Raw genomic sequence first — 15854 nt, 5'->3', positions numbered from 1 at the left:
TAAGTAGGGAAAAAAAGCAATAATATATTCTCATTATTCGCAAATATTTGACACTGTGTGAAATTGCAGGTTTTAAATAGTTATATAAAGTATAAAGTTTTAAAGCACATTTAAATCGAGTTGAAAATTTCAAGTCGTTTCGTTATTTGTTTCCTAAAACCGATTTGCAGTAATTTATTTTTAACGACGCACGAAAACATCATACACCCTATGCTATGCAAATCTATTGGTGTCAGATTTTGCAGTTTTTATTTAATTTTTTTTCGAAAGAACCAAGGCGTATTTAATAAGGTGTAAGTGACAATCATATGGTTTCAAACTTTTTTCCTTGTTGTTTGTAAAGTAAATTGTCAAAAACATTTTTAATATTACATTTCGATTTCAAAAATGGTCTTTAAATGTAGTATTTTTTAATAATAAAAATTAAAGAAAATACATTCATAGAGGCGGACGGAAAGGAAACCTATGCTTAAATCAGTTATAACCCTGTTCGCCGATTGGTCCACATATTTTATGTTATGTGTGGAAATCTGTCCATAAATCCCAGCTACTCATGAAATCGTGGAGATTATGTTAGTCTATATTGGAATCGCTTGGTGCTTATCACAATCCTCGGCGGAGGTTAAATACGCCAATAGAAGGATTTTATACGGTTAACACAATTTCCATGATGATTCTTTAACCGGGGATTGAAATCGAAGGACATACAATTTTCTTTAAGAAGGCAAAATTTGAAGCCACTCCATAAAAAAATAGATTGTAATTCACAATATAAACAACACCACAAGGAGCCATGGGCTGCATGTGGGAAACTTAAAAATAATCGCGACCAGGTCTTAAACTTTCTTTTTCATTCACCTAAAACCGCCAATAACCCAAGAATACACAAATTTATTAATTATTCCTAAAAGAATAGTTCCTGAAAAAAATAAATTAATAATTGTTTTTGTTTATTTTTGTCAAAAACTTATTGTTAGCATGACAATTTAATTTCTGTAACAACAATTTTTTTTTTTTTTTTGTAAAATATTTGTTATTGTATCTGATGAATACACCTTATTAAATACACCTAGGAAAGAACAACAGAAAGTACTTAAGGCTTGTTTAGACTAATAGTACGTTTACATTTATCCGGATTTCGTCAACCCAGTGGATTTAATTGTCAATCAAGCTGAATTTACATTAATTTACCATACAAAATTAAATCCACTCAATATCTCGATTTACTCGAAATACTATGCTAAATCGATATTATTTCAACGACAACCCTGATTTTGAACAAAAACAATCACTTCTTTTAAAAGTGTGATTTAAAATACCTACAATTCAAAACTGTTTCCTAAAAAATATGACAAAAGCTAATTAATCAACTTTTAATTTTAACCTCTAAGATTGGTACCTCGACTAATAAATCTAATTGATTTATAAGGCATTGTCTAAACGCACCTTAAAACCCTTAAACAATCATCACCAAAGTTATAGGTGTCACCATTGTACCGCAATATTTTAAAAATCGTAGCGACCGATCCACAATTGCGGTCTATGTATATATTACATTATACCGTCTACAAACTCTAGGTGCTAAGCTACACATACTTTATCTCACACCATCATGCCATCTGTATACCGACTTACCACCATTTTTATTTTTTCTGAATCACCCTGTAGCAACGATGTCTTCTTGAAAAAAGACAGAAACTTCAATACTTAGCCATTTTGAGATTTAAGCGATGCGCACACTAGCACTTTTGAGTGGCACCTTTTTTTTTATCGATTACTGACAGTCCAACAGCCATGAATATTTTTGTGTTTGCCTGATGAACGACAAACATGATAGGCCACCGTATTAAACAAGCAAAATTGGGCAAGAGTGCCATTCAAAAGTGCTAGTGTGTACACCGCTTTAGTCTTTCAATACTAAAATTCGATTAATCGAAAATCAATTTACTTATCCCGCAGTCCCCATCCCATTTCATTCGTAAATATTTCGTTCTTCTTTATCGGTCATTTTGTCTTATCTCCCATTCGTTAGCAAGTGGAACGTTTTTCAATTTTATTCGTTGCGAACAATTCTGTGAACAACAACTGAAATATGTATATTGTGTTTTATTCCAAATAAAAAGTCGAAAATTTATTAATTTTAAATAGAAAACTAATCGCGTTTCAGAACGCTTGCAAAGTATTCGTAAAACTTTCCACTAGAGTACAAAAGGTAACACACACACAAAATGCCCGTGAAAAATGGTGGTGGCGGAGAGTCAGATGGTGACGTTTCAGGTGGTGCGGAATCTGAGCATTCCAACTCCAGCCAAGGTCATGAATCCAGCGATGAGGAAGCCAATGAAATCGATTCCGACGATTCATCCGAAATGGATGTTAATGAAATAGAAAGGCGGCGAACGGAATGCTTAGAAATCTTAGGTAAGTTATGCTGTGCTGTGGCCCATTTTAAGCAAAGAAAATCATGTTTTCATTCCTCTGTTATAGATCACTTGGAAAAACAATTCAATCAATTGCGAGAACAATACTATACCGAACGTATTAATCAAATCGAACATCAATCGGCTGAAGTGCGCAATGGACGTTCCGAGGAATATTTACAACCACTCAAGGAGTTAGACAAAGTATACAAAAATCGCATTGAAGTGGCGGAAATATTACGACGGTATCGCTTAGAAAATATCGAACACAAGTTTTTGAGTGAGGAACAAGCAGCTTTACAAAACTTTGAGGTAACACATCACGAAAGTAAATACAAAAAACTCATTATAACTTTTCCGTAATTACAGAGTGAAAAACAGTTGGCTTTAGATCAAATTTACGATGACTTAATGGAGAAAATTAGACGTCTTGAAGAGGACAGACACAATGTGGATATATCCTGGGATGACTGGGGTAACGATAAGCGGCACAGTAAGGTTCGAGGACCTGCTCGAAAGAAAGCAGTTACTGTCACCGGCCCATTTATTGTGTATATGCTACACGAGGAAGATATTCTAGAAGACTGGACTACAATAAGAAAAGCTCTAAAGCGTTCGACATTGCCGGGCCCTGTGTCAGCGGCTTCTGCAACATGACCCTAAACTATCTTTTCTATACAACATTTTCCGTATTTCCTGCTTCCTACATGCTTCGCCCAGAAGGGATCTTCATTTGGTTTCTAGTTGTAGTTTTTAAGTTTCAACAAATAAATCAATTTTCTCATTTTTTGTGGAAAATTATTTAACAAAGACAACAGCAATTTTATTTGGAATATGATCAATAACCCTTTGATTTTAAATACTCCCTCACAACATCAACGTAGTCGCCGTGTATACGAATCTGTCCGCTCATTTCGTTGACACGGGTGGCGCACATTTTACCCTTACGTTCCTTTTCTACCACAGCCCGGAGTTCTTTTTCCAGTTGCCATATATTGCCTTGTACACGTTTGAGCACTGTCACCCTGCGCTGTCCCCTGAATGTTGTTTCCAAATAGACTGGAACCATATGATTACGTGAACGGGCTACATAGTATTCCAACTTGTCCATGTCTTTCAGACCAACTGATTGTGGTTTCCAGCCAGATGGATATTCCGGCTTTTCAGCTACTTTGGGTATGACAGGTTTGGGCAGCAGGCGTTCAACGTATTTCCATTCTGGAGGATTCTTTAATACTTCGACTTCAGGATATTGATCTAAAGATTTAACAATATCGGATGATTTGTAACTTGAAAAACGTGTGGGTACCGGTACCTGAAAATTGTACAAAAAATAAATGAAAGCTAAAGAATAAATTTAACAGTAGCTTACCTTTAAAGATTTGGTTACAAGTTCTTTCACAGCTCTTTGTATTAACGCCATTTTTTGGGGAAATTATTTAATTTCTGTGAATTTATTATTAATTTCCCTTAAGTGATTACAAAATAGAATTGTGTTGTGTGGTTCAACCTACCACAGCTGTTTTATTCACTGAAAGGATTGAATGAACTATTGAACGAATGAACGTTATTCACTGTAAAATGATTACAGGTTGCACGCATTTAATATTCACAATAAGTCACTGCTACTATGTAATTTCACATTAAAGTAATTTAATGAAAAAAAGCTTTATTTTACTTTTTTATTCGAACGTTTACATATAATATAAGACATTTATTGGCCTCTATAAATACCAAAATACAGCCATGCTGCTAAAGTCTTCAAAATGCCGAAAAAGAGTCTGAGGAGATATACCAAAACGATGTTGAAAATTTATTAGTAGGAAGATTTTACACAAAATGAGAAAATAAAAAATCAAATAAGAACCAATTCAGCTTGAACATCTGCTCAAAATCCATAAATCTGAACAGCATCAATATTAATATAAATTATAATTTCTTGGGCCAGTTTATTATTTAGTTCCATTAAATTATTTGATTTATATACAGGCATGATAAAGAAATGAATTCCAATCGATAGTTTAATTAATTCCGTACAAAGATTCACTTTATAATAAAAAGTATATTGTTTTTATTTATAAATTCACATTTAAATTCAATTTTTGTTCAGTCTTTTCAAAATCTTGCATTGTTTAGTTATCAATAGTTATTAAAAAAACTTTTTAACAAAGTTTTGCCACACTTTTTTTTCTTCAAACCAAAATATATTTTTGTTTGCTTTAGTATATTATTGATAATGCCAGATTGTAAAATTCTTTAATATGATTTAAAGAATTTTACAATCTGTCATTACGAATGATATTGTTACGTTCTTGGATTTTACTAAATCCCGTGTAGACGTTGTTTTATTTCCCGATACAGTTCGTACCAAATAAAACGCGGGTTCGTTCTGATTACGATTATTACAATGATTTTATTCACACAATTTTACTTTGCACTTTACTTTACACGACGGTTTCAATTCGCGATCTGATTCACAACTGACTCACTGCCTTTCCATTCCCTCTATTTATATGAGCCCTGCCTGTCGCTACAGATGTTTCTAGACGATCTGGTAACACCTAGATCACGAACAATCTACCAATGCAACAAACACATTGAGTAACAATAACAACAACCAACTTACTGAGTGAACAATAACAACAACAAACTTGAGTAAACAAACTTACAATAACAACAACACATATACAGGCGAGGGAATAACAAAGAAAGAGGAATAACAACAACACATATACAGGCGAGGGAGTAACAAAGAAAGAGGAATGACGTTTAACAAGAATTGTACGACAATAACAAAATAGAAAATGAAAGAGGAAATGGAAGGATGTAGAAAAATCTATACAGTGGTTGTTGTTGTGAAGTTATTCAAATAAACTGCGTAGTAGAAATTTACGTTACAATTCAAATTCTTAAATTAACGGAATTCATCTAAATTAACTTAAATCTAAAGTTATCTTCGTAACAATATATTAAAAAAAACAATAGAGACAAAAAAATACCAAAATAAGTTTTTTTAACAATATTAATGTGTTTAAAATACAATATATTTTCCGATTCTTGTTAATTTTGTTTTGTTCCAGTACTTTTTAATAGTAAAGCTAGTAAAAGGGAAACATTTCAACATCACTCTCAGAGTACAAAATAATTTCAAAAGTTCGGGAACGTAAATCTAGTAAATATGCCAAAATTAGATGGCAATACTTCAAAATCAACATAACAGCCAATCAGAAGTAGGCATTCCAGTTTACCATTTTTACTCGGCCAAATTTCTCGAGTAAAAAGTTTACAAAGCCAACGCCATTTTGTTTTGTGCTCTCTTAAATTTGATTCTATTGTTACGAATATAAATTTAGATTTAAGTTACTTTAGATGAATTCCGTTAATTTAAGAATTTGAATTGTAACGTAAATTTCTACTACGCAGTTTATGTGAATAACTTCACAACAACAACTACTGTATAGATTTTTCTACATCCTTCCATTTCCTCTTTCATTGCCTATTTTTTTTGTTGACGTACAATTCTTGTTAAACGTCATCATTGATGATCGCTTAATTCCTCTTTCTTTGTTACCCCCTCACCTGTATATGTGTTGTTGTTATTGTTTACTCAATGTAAGTTTGTATGTGTTGTTGTTATTGTTTACTCAATGTAAGTTTGTATGTGTTGTTGTTATTGTTTATTCAATGTAAGTTTGTATGTGTGTTTGTTGCATTGGTAGATTGTTCGTGATCTAGGCGTTACCAGATCGTCTAGAAACTTCTGTAGCTACAAGCAAGGCTCATATAAATAGGGGAAATGGAAAGGCAGTGAGTTAGTTGTGAATCAGATCGCGAATTGAAACCGTCGTGTAAAGTAAAGTGCAAAGTAAAGTTGTGTGAATAAAATCATTGTAATAATCGTAATCAGAACGAACCCGCGTTTTATTTGGTACGAACTGTATCGGGAAATAAAACAACGTCTACACGGGAATAAGTAAAGTCCAAGAACGTAACAATTGGTGTCAGAAGTGGGATTACGATAATACTACGATGAAGTTTAAGGATCTACGGGTGGAAGACTTGAAGAAGGAACTTAATAAATTGGAATTGTCCTCTACTGGCAACAAGGCTGAACTACAAAAACGTCTGTTGGATGAGTTCGAGCGCCGGGGTATGAACATCGATACATATGAGTTTGACAGTAAGGATGAAGTGGATTTATCGGAAATGGGCGAATCCAACGGTGGGGAAGTCTCGTCAGTAGCTGTCAGGGGTCAGAATGAACGAGAAACTCGAGAACATTACAGAAGTTATTGGAAGGAGAGTGGAAACCGTGGAGGTCCAAATTAAAGAGTTGGATAAGAAAGTGCAGTCGGTTGACGAGAAGATTCTGTCTGTGGATGAGAAATTTCTGGCCCACGACCACAGGTTTACGAATCTGGAGAAGAAAATGTCGGAACTGGAAATTAAAGGTGGTCCGGTGCGAGTTCCTGATAACACACTAAAAATCAAACCTCTGTATTCGACGGCACTACGTCATTCAATGTTTTCAAGTTACAGTTCGAGACAGTGGCTTCTAGAAATTCGTGGAACGACAGCGACAAAGCGGTTGCACTACTTCTGGCATTGAAGGGCAGTGCTGCTGATGTTATACAGAGTATTCCTGTCGCTTCTAGGAATAACTATGAAGATGTTATGGAATTAAGGGGAAGAGTACAGAGGGCAAACGAGACGTTACAAGACTTTGCAGCTGAGGTGGAACGTTTGGTGCTAATGGCGTATCCAGGAGAGAATCACCCATTGCTGGACCGTATGAAAATCGAAACCTTTGTGAATGGCATACGTGACCCTGAGATTAAATGTGCAATATATGCGTCACCAAAAGCGTCGTTTGCCGAAACTGTGTCGTTTGCCCTTGCCCAAGAGACGGCCAGAATAATTGTTAAGCCCCAGACCCACAAGATTCGCCAACTGGAGACCGAAGGTTGCGAACCCAAATCTCTCGTTAACTCGATCAAGGACGCCATGAGGCAGGTAATAGAAGAAACAAAGTTAGTAGGGATGACTAAGCCCAGGGTTAGATGCTACAACTGCGATAAGGTCATAGGTCATAGGTCATATTGCGATCTCTCGTTAACTCGATCAAGGACGCCATGAGGCAGGTAATAGAAGAAACAAAGTTAGTAGGGATGACTAAGCCCAGGGTTAGTCATCCCTACTAACTGCGATAAGGTCATAGGTCATATTGCGCGCGAATGCAGAGCTAAGCGCAAACGATCCAGGTCATCGTCACCACCTCCAACGAAAGATGTTAGAAGAATTGCTCAACAGTCCACCAATGAGTCACCGTTAAACTAAATCGAGCCAGTCCAGCGGGGCATGAACTGGCTCCCATCGACGATGGCCCCACAATCTCCATAGCAATAGTACAACAGAAAAGTCACAACCTAACAGCAACTGGTACATCAATGGTGACAAGCGAGTTCTGACGTTAGATACTGGCGCATCAAAGTCCATCATAAGATCAGATCTGGTAAAGGGAAAAATAACGCAACTTAATGGAGTCAGACTGCGCACAGCAACGGGGGAGCCCGCGGCAGTACACGGCAAGATTACCCTGAGACTGACTATTGCCAATAAATCGGTGAATTACGAGTTTATAGTTGCCGATATCGTAGACGAAGTGATAATAGGCGCAGATTTTATGATTGCCTTCGGTATCAATCTGGATATGAAAGAGCGTGTGATGACCTGGTCTAACGTTGAAATTCCGTTAAACGTGGGCTACGATGAAAGTACACCCATTAGACGTCTGACTACGGACCATCCAGAGATAATACCGCCCTGTGCCGAAGCAATAATATGGGTACCAATGAATGGAGATTGTGGAGCCGAGAAGTTGTGGGTGGTGGAACCAGCAGAAAACAGAAACAGTAACATCCTAATAGCGAATGCCCTGGTGAAAAGCAACAAGGACGGATTAATTCCTGTTAGAGTTTTGAACCTGTCAAACAAGCAAGAGCAAATTTGCCAATTTTCCGATGTTGGACAATGCACACCAGCTGAAGCTGTAGTTAATTTGGAAATTAGCACCGAAAAGCCAGCAGCCATGGAGAAGAAGCACCTCGACGGCTACATAAAAGAGTGGACACACCAATTATCACCTTCCGAGAGGAACAATGCTAAGCAGCTATTATGGAAATATGCCTCTACCTTTGCGTTGACAAAAGAGCACCAGGGAAGAACATCAGTGGTAAAGCATGAAATCCATACAGCAGACGCGAGACCCATTAAACAGCCTCCAAGAAGTGTTCCCCTGGCAAAAAGAGACGAGGTCCAGAAGCTGATAAGTGAAATGGAAAAGAGTGGTGTAATAGAACCATCGTCAAGTCCATGGTGCTCCCCAGTGGTATTGGTCAAGAAGAAAGACGGAAGCACCCGATTTTGCGTGGACTACCGAAAGTTGAATGATGTCACCAAGAAAGACAGCTATCCGCTCCCAAGAATCGACGACACATTGGACACATTAGCCGGGACGTCATGGTTCTCCACCCTCGACCTGCAGATTGGGTACTGGCAAGTAGAGATCGCCGAGAAAGATAAAGAGAAAACAGCGTTTGGCGTTAATGGGGGTCTCTGGCAGTTCAATGTCATGCCATTCGGACTCTGCAACGCCCCGGCTACATTTGAAAGGCTGATGGAGCGTGTGTTAAAAGGGCTGCAGTGGAAGTCGTGCCTCATATACCTGGATGACATCATAGTCATGGGACGCAACTTCGACGAAAACATCAAGAACTTATAGGATGTTCTACAGCAGCTTTCGTCTTCAGGCCTCAAGCTGAACCTACTACCGTCGATTTGTCCCAAATGTTGCCAACATCGCCGCCTGTCTACACCGCTTGACTCAAAAAGGCCAGAGGTTTCAGTGGGGCAACGACCAAGAAGAGGCATTCAGTAAACTCAAAGACATGCTATGCAGAGCCCCCATTTTGGCATACCCTATACCTGGCGGAAAGTTTGCTCTGGACACAGACGCAAGTGCGTGCGGCATTGGTGGCGTCCTTTCCCAGGAAATCGACGGACAGGAAAAAGTCATCGGGTACTACAGCCGGATATTGTCGAAGCCTGAGAGGAATTACTGTGTGACGAGGAGAGAGCTGCTTGCTGTCCTTGAGAGCGTTAAACACTTCCACAAATACCTATATGGCCAGCATTTCCTGCTGAGGACCGACCACGCTGCTCTCCAATGGTTGCTGCGGTTTAAGAATCCGGAAGGTCAACTAGCCCGTTGGATCGAGAGGCTCCAGAGTTATGACTTCAGAATCGAGCACAGAAAAGGCGGAAAACACGGTAATGCTGATGCCCTGTCTCGTCGGCCATGCAAGGTAGAATGCAGGCATTGCTCAAAGGCTGAGTGTAAGGAGAATATCGTTGATGTCCGACTATTGCAGTTTGAGTCGGGTAAAGATTGGTCGACGGAACAACGAGGGGATCCCATTCTGGGCAAAATAATTTCGGCCATAGAAACGGGCAAGCGACCTAGTCGGAAAGAAATTACCTCCGAAAGCCCTCTTTTAAAATCCTATTGGGCCCAGTGGGACAGTCTACTTATAATGGATGGTTGCTTATATCGCAAATGGGAAAGTGAGGATGGTAAATCTCACCGGAACTTGATCGTCGTCCTAGTCTCCAAAATAAGAGATGTCTTGTCGGAGTTTCACGATGGGCCAAGTGGAGGGCATCTTGGCATAGCAAAGACGGCTGAAAAGGTAAAGCAGAGATTCTACTGGGTCGGCTGTCAAAAATCCATTGCCGACTGGATCGCCAATTGTGAAAGGTGCATAAGAGCTAAAGGTCCAACACGGAAGAGTCGAGGCTACATGCAGCAGTATAATTCAGGAGCCCCTTTTGAAAGAATCGCAATGGATGTAGTTGGACCGTTCCCAACAAGCGACTCTGGGAACCGGTATGTCTTAGTGGTCATGGATTACTTCAGTAAATGGCCAGAGGTTTATGCTATCCCAAATCAAGAAGCCAGGACAATTGTGGATGTGTTCAGCAAAAATTGGATTTGTCGCTATGGTGTTCCATCTGAGGTTCATTCCGATCAAGGTAGGAATTTTGAATCAGCGATCTTCAAGGAAATGTGTGACTCCTACGGAATCAAGAAAACCAGAACGACGCCCCTACATCCACAATCAGATGGCATGGTGGAAAGATTTAATCGCACCCTGGAAGAACATCTACGGAAAGTGGTGGACAGTGGCCAACGAGACTGGGATGAGCATATTCCAAAGTTTTTACTGGCTTATAGATCGGCCATTCATGATTCCACATCCCGGACCCCAGCCAAAGTTCTGTTCGGAAACGAATTAAAGCTACCTGGCGATTTGATATTCGGTGCTACCCCAAACGACGATGTGAGCCAAGAAGAGGACAGTCAAAACTCTTTTAGTAAAGTCCACGATGCAGTTCGCCATCGAATAAAAATGGTTAGCAACCGCATGAAGGCAAGGTACGATCGAGCGGCAAATACCGATGGGTTTCAAGAAGGGCAACTGGTACTATTGTTCAACCCACAACGAAAGAAAGGACTATGCCCCAAATTGCAAACGCACTGGGAAGGACCCTACAAGATTGTCACGAAAATAAATGACGTCGTTTATCGCATCCAGAGGAGCGACAGTCCCAGGTCGAAGATGAAAGTTGTACATTTGGAGCGGCTGACCCCCTACGGAACGGGAACTGTGCCTATTCGGGACGAACAGGCTTAAGCGGGGGGCAATGTTACGAATATAAATTTAGATTTAAGTTACTTTAGATGAATTCCGTTAATTTAAGAATTTGAATTGTAACGTAAATTTCTACTACGCAGTTTATGTGAATAACTTCACAACAACAACTACTGTATAGATTTTTCTACATCCTTCCATTTCCTCTTTCATTGTCTATTTTTTTTTGTTGACGTACAATTCTTGTTAAACGTCATCATTGGTGATCGCTTAATTCCTCTTTCTTTGTTACCCCCTCACCTGTATATGTGTTGTTGTTATTGTTTACTCAATGTAAGTTTGTATGTGTTGTTGTTATTGTTTACTCAATGTAAGTTTGTATGTGTTGTTGTTATTGTTTATTCAATGTAAGTTTGTATGTGTGTTTGTTGCATTGGTAGATTGTTCGTGATCTAGGCGTTACCAGATCGTCTAGAAACTTCTGTAGCTACAAGCAAGGCTCATATAAATAGGGGAAATGGAAAGGCAGTGAGTTAGTTGTGAATCAGATCGCGAATTGAAACCGTCGTGTAAAGTAAAGTGCAAAGTAAAGTTGTGTGAATAAAATCATTGTAATAATCGTAATCAGAACGAACCCGCGTTTTATTTGGTACGAACTGTATCGGGAAATAAAACAACGTCTACACGGGAATAAGTAAAGTCCAAGAACGTAACACTATGTTTTACGGGTTTTGTGGATTCAGGAACGGTTTTCGAGTAAAAAGTCTTTTAGGTTCTGGAACGGAACTTATATGAATTTGATATGGTTTTTGTTTTGATTAGAGTAGTTTTGCCATATTTAAATTGGAACTCATCAAGTCAATCGGAATTTGAAGAAGGTAAAACGAAAACGACGGAAGGGAAATACGAAATTGAAACCATTCCGATCAAAATCTGTGACATGCCTGCTAATTTGCCGTAATTTGTTATTTTGGATTCAAATTTAAACTCAATAAAAAAATTACAAATACCCTCTATGAAAAACGGCACGTAAACGAACGCTGACGAAATCAATTTTTCATATAGGACAACGAAAACATTCCCCTTTTCCGGTCCGTTTTCGCAATGCAAATGAATAGTTATTGTTACATTTATCAATGAATTCTTTGGCTATTAAAAAAAGAGAGACGTATATATAAATATACTACAAAGTATTGTTGTACGTATATCACGATAATGTTGCACTTTTAAATAGTTTGTAGGGTAAGTGCACCAATAGTCGGCACTTTAAGGATTTTCGTAATATAAACGTTTCACCATCCCGAGAGTATTTATTTCACTATATTGTATTTAGATTCATATGTTTCCAAATTTTGTTTACTCCCCAATGCAATAAAAATTTATTTAATTTTTTTAAAGTAGATTAAATTGATTATTATTATCGGACGTTTCCATTAGTGATCTAATAAAAAAATTATATAAAATAATTTTATGTATTAAAATATTACAATTATAAAACATGGTGCCGACTTCCTGAACCTTTTATTCAATTGTCGGCAGGGCCAAATAAGGCATTTCAGAGGTTAAAAGAATTTTTGATTAAAAATATGTCTTCCATTATGTAAAACCACTCAAAAAAAATGTTGTTCCTATGGACGGCATCGATAAAAATATCATAATTACAAATATTTTTTAATCATTTTAAATTCTAAAGTGTCCTTGTGAAAAATATATAAATTTAATATAGTTACAAGTTTCTTAAACTCGACATGTCCACTAATTTTTTCTTAAGAAACATGAATTATCGGTAGTGTTGACAAACCTCATTGACCAAATGCAAAATTTTGACTGAATAAATGTACTTAGCTCGATTAAATTTTATACAGGTATAGGTTGCAGTGTTATTGAAGATTATTCAAGGTATTTTTACCTTTTATAATATTCATTACTGTTAGTGCATGGACAGGTGTAGTTCCATGGTGCCCAAACCCAGAAAAGCTACATGCTGCTTGGCGTAGAAGTACCGCAAGGCAATTCCGCACATATTTTTCTAAGGATGTGTCCGTTAGTCCATTTAATAAACCTTTAAGAAAAATTGTTATTTTAACTTTTATAATTTAGATTCTGACATGTTCATACCAAAGCATTTTCGCCGTCTTCTGTTTTGTTCCTCCAATTCTAGAAAAGACTGCGGTAGATTGTGGAATATGAAGGAAAAATTTAACCTTTTTTTGGATGGTGCCTTAAGCTTTTCGCTTGCATGGACATGTCTATTTCTTCATTTGCAATGTTTTTTCGCTTCTTTAACTTTTTTGGTTGTTTTTACACAACCAATAATTCAACAAATTTATTTAACTTATGGTACGTTTACATTTAACCGAATTTCGTTAAGCCAGTGGATTTCAATTGTCAATTCCTTTGCATATATATGAAATAAATCCTTATAAAGTAGGTTAACCCGGTAAAAATTTCTAATGTATATGCCGTTTTAGAAATTATATTAATATGTTTACTTTTTAAAAAACTTATTTGCTGAAAACCAGCACACTTCGAAGATAATAAATAAAAAACAATTCAAGTTCTATTATGGCGCCCCAATAAGCAAAACAAGTTGTAATCTCTTCGCTTTCGTAGCGTGAAAACGGCATGTTTGCAAAGCATTTTACACAGAATTAATTTCGTGTTATGGTAAAATATGCAAGTGTTGGTGGAATGGCGGTTCGTTTTCACTTCGCAAAATACGTTACGTTTTTTTAGATATATTAGCCCCCTTTCAGGGTATTTCTAATATTACCTTCTTTTTATATTAAAATAGCGAAATGTTCTACCATATAACTGTATTCCACCATATAATGGGCAAGGTGTATTTAATAAGATGTATGCATCAGCTACAGCAACGAACATTTTACAAAAACAACATTGTTATTATAGAAATTAAATTATCATGCTGACAATTAGTTTACTGTTTGAAGAAACAAAAACAAATATTTTTTTTTGACAAAAGTTGTACAATTAAAGAAAAATTATATCGAAAATAGAAAATAAATGCCGTTAAAAATGTCCATCCTGGTCGGAAACAGGTGCTAATTTTGTTGTGGATCGTGGTTCTGTTATTGGTATTGAGGATGGTAGAATTTGGTTGATGTTGCGGATTATGAAAGTAGTAGTGCTGTTTTGGAAGGTGGTGTTGTTGTGGATTGTTATATTGTTGATGTGGATAATAATATTGTTCATGTGGATGATGATATTGTTGGTAGTGACGTTGGTGTTGGCGGCTTATTTGCAGGGAATTATATATTTATTCTTAATTTTATCGCATTTTCAATGGCACCAAAAGATTGTGTCAAAGTTGTACATCTCAGATGCGTGAAACTTCTTCTACATTGAGTCTATCGAAGCAATATTAAAATCGAAATTAATTATTAAATATTAAAAGTTATTATTAAATAATTTTTTTTCTGTCCTAAAATTTCCAATCGTTAATGTGGTGCAATTGTGAATGTTAGAAAAGTATTTTAATAAAGTGATAGTATATGTGCAAAATAAAATATTTAATGGAATGTCGAGGGCCGAAGGGCAGAGTAATTCCAGGCGAAAGTAGGCAATAAGGTATGACTGAGATAAATGCAAGCGAGACGAATATAAGTGGTAATTCCCAATAGAGAGCTAGCGGTCGGCAGATGAAGAATTTCGGAACCAGGAGAGGACCAGAGATGCATATGCCCATACATTGATGTGTTCCAACGAGTATTCTTCATAATGAACAACTTTGAAATACGATTGAGCACCGACAAAGTCGTACAATCCATTCGAATAATAAAGCGGAGCAATTAAGGAATACGGAACAACACCAAGAAAAAGACGTGACAGTTCCGCTACTAGACAAGAAGAGCAAGCAATAAAAAGCATGGAAGGCGTTTGATTCGAAATATTTGGGAATAGAACAGGTAAGAAACAGTATTACACATCAGAGAAGACGCTTAAGTTCTTCATAAAGAAGAATAACAGCAACGAAACACACTACAAGGCGTAGACGTTTCTCCGATAGAGTATAGGTACAGTCAAAAAATTTCCTTTAGCACCAGGAAAGGAGGCAGGATCATATCGTTAGGGCGCAGGAAAATTATATAATCATCGAATAACGCAGCAAGCCAGAAATACATCTGCAAGGCGCGAAAGAAGACTTGATCCAGCAATTTGAAACGAGCTCAAAACATATCGAGTATGAATGATAGACGTGTCGCAGCAAGTCAATCAAATGTTGATTTGTTAATATTAGAATAGAAAAAGATGAGCACAGGTCCATTTAGAAGTATAGAACGGGCAAACAGATGTGCATGCGTATAGTAAACACAATGAAGAAATAAAAATGTGGCCAACAGTTATATGCATATGTTGTGATGGACTATGTTCCTCACATTAACATTCATTTCATAAGATTTTATTCTATGGTACACAAATTTCCAAAATCGAATTATGTGTATATGTTTTGTCGAAGATAGCATAACTTGTGTGAGATAACATAAAAACAAAAAGAATCCGAACATTCGACAGTCAAATGGCCTTGAATATTCCGAAGACTGGTAACTGCAAGATTGCCATTCATGATAATTGTGTTTCTAGGGTTTTAAAGACAAAATGCTATAAGAGATGCGGTGGTAAATGTAACAATTAATGTCAATGACACCGTTACCTCTCTTCCACGAACATTTCATCAGGCACAAGTTGTACAACTGTACTTAAA

General features: G+C 37.1%; 2 protein-coding genes across 2 annotated transcripts; one reads left to right on the top strand and one right to left on the bottom strand.

Annotated features, from left to right (window-relative positions):
* Positions 1-2228: 2228 nt before the first annotated feature.
* On the top strand, positions 2229-3202 carry LOC133321326 (breast cancer metastasis-suppressor 1-like protein). Its single transcript, XM_061530419.1, has 3 exons — positions 2229-2421; positions 2488-2732; positions 2790-3202. Exons 1-3 carry the CDS (start codon positions 2229-2231, stop codon positions 3075-3077), a joined length of 726 nt encoding a protein of 241 aa, XP_061386403.1. The 3' UTR covers positions 3078-3202.
* A 56-nt stretch (positions 3203-3258) lies between these two features.
* LOC133321330 (large ribosomal subunit protein mL49-like) lies at positions 3259-3843 on the bottom strand. Its single transcript, XM_061530422.1, has 2 exons — positions 3793-3843; positions 3259-3735 (listed from the first exon to the last, which is right to left on the bottom strand). The coding sequence occupies exons 1-2, from the start codon at positions 3841-3843 to the stop codon at positions 3259-3261; spliced, it is 528 nt and encodes a 175-aa protein (XP_061386406.1).
* Positions 3844-15854: the final 12011 nt, after the last annotated feature.

Source organism: Musca vetustissima, unplaced genomic scaffold, assembly GCF_032173495.1.
Source record: "Musca vetustissima isolate MV318-11 ecotype Yass unplaced genomic scaffold, APGP_CSIRO_Mvet_v1 utg32462, whole genome shotgun sequence".
Taxonomy (NCBI): Eukaryota; Metazoa; Arthropoda; class Insecta; order Diptera; family Muscidae; genus Musca; species Musca vetustissima.
This window is presented reverse-complemented; position numbering and strand designations above follow the sequence as displayed.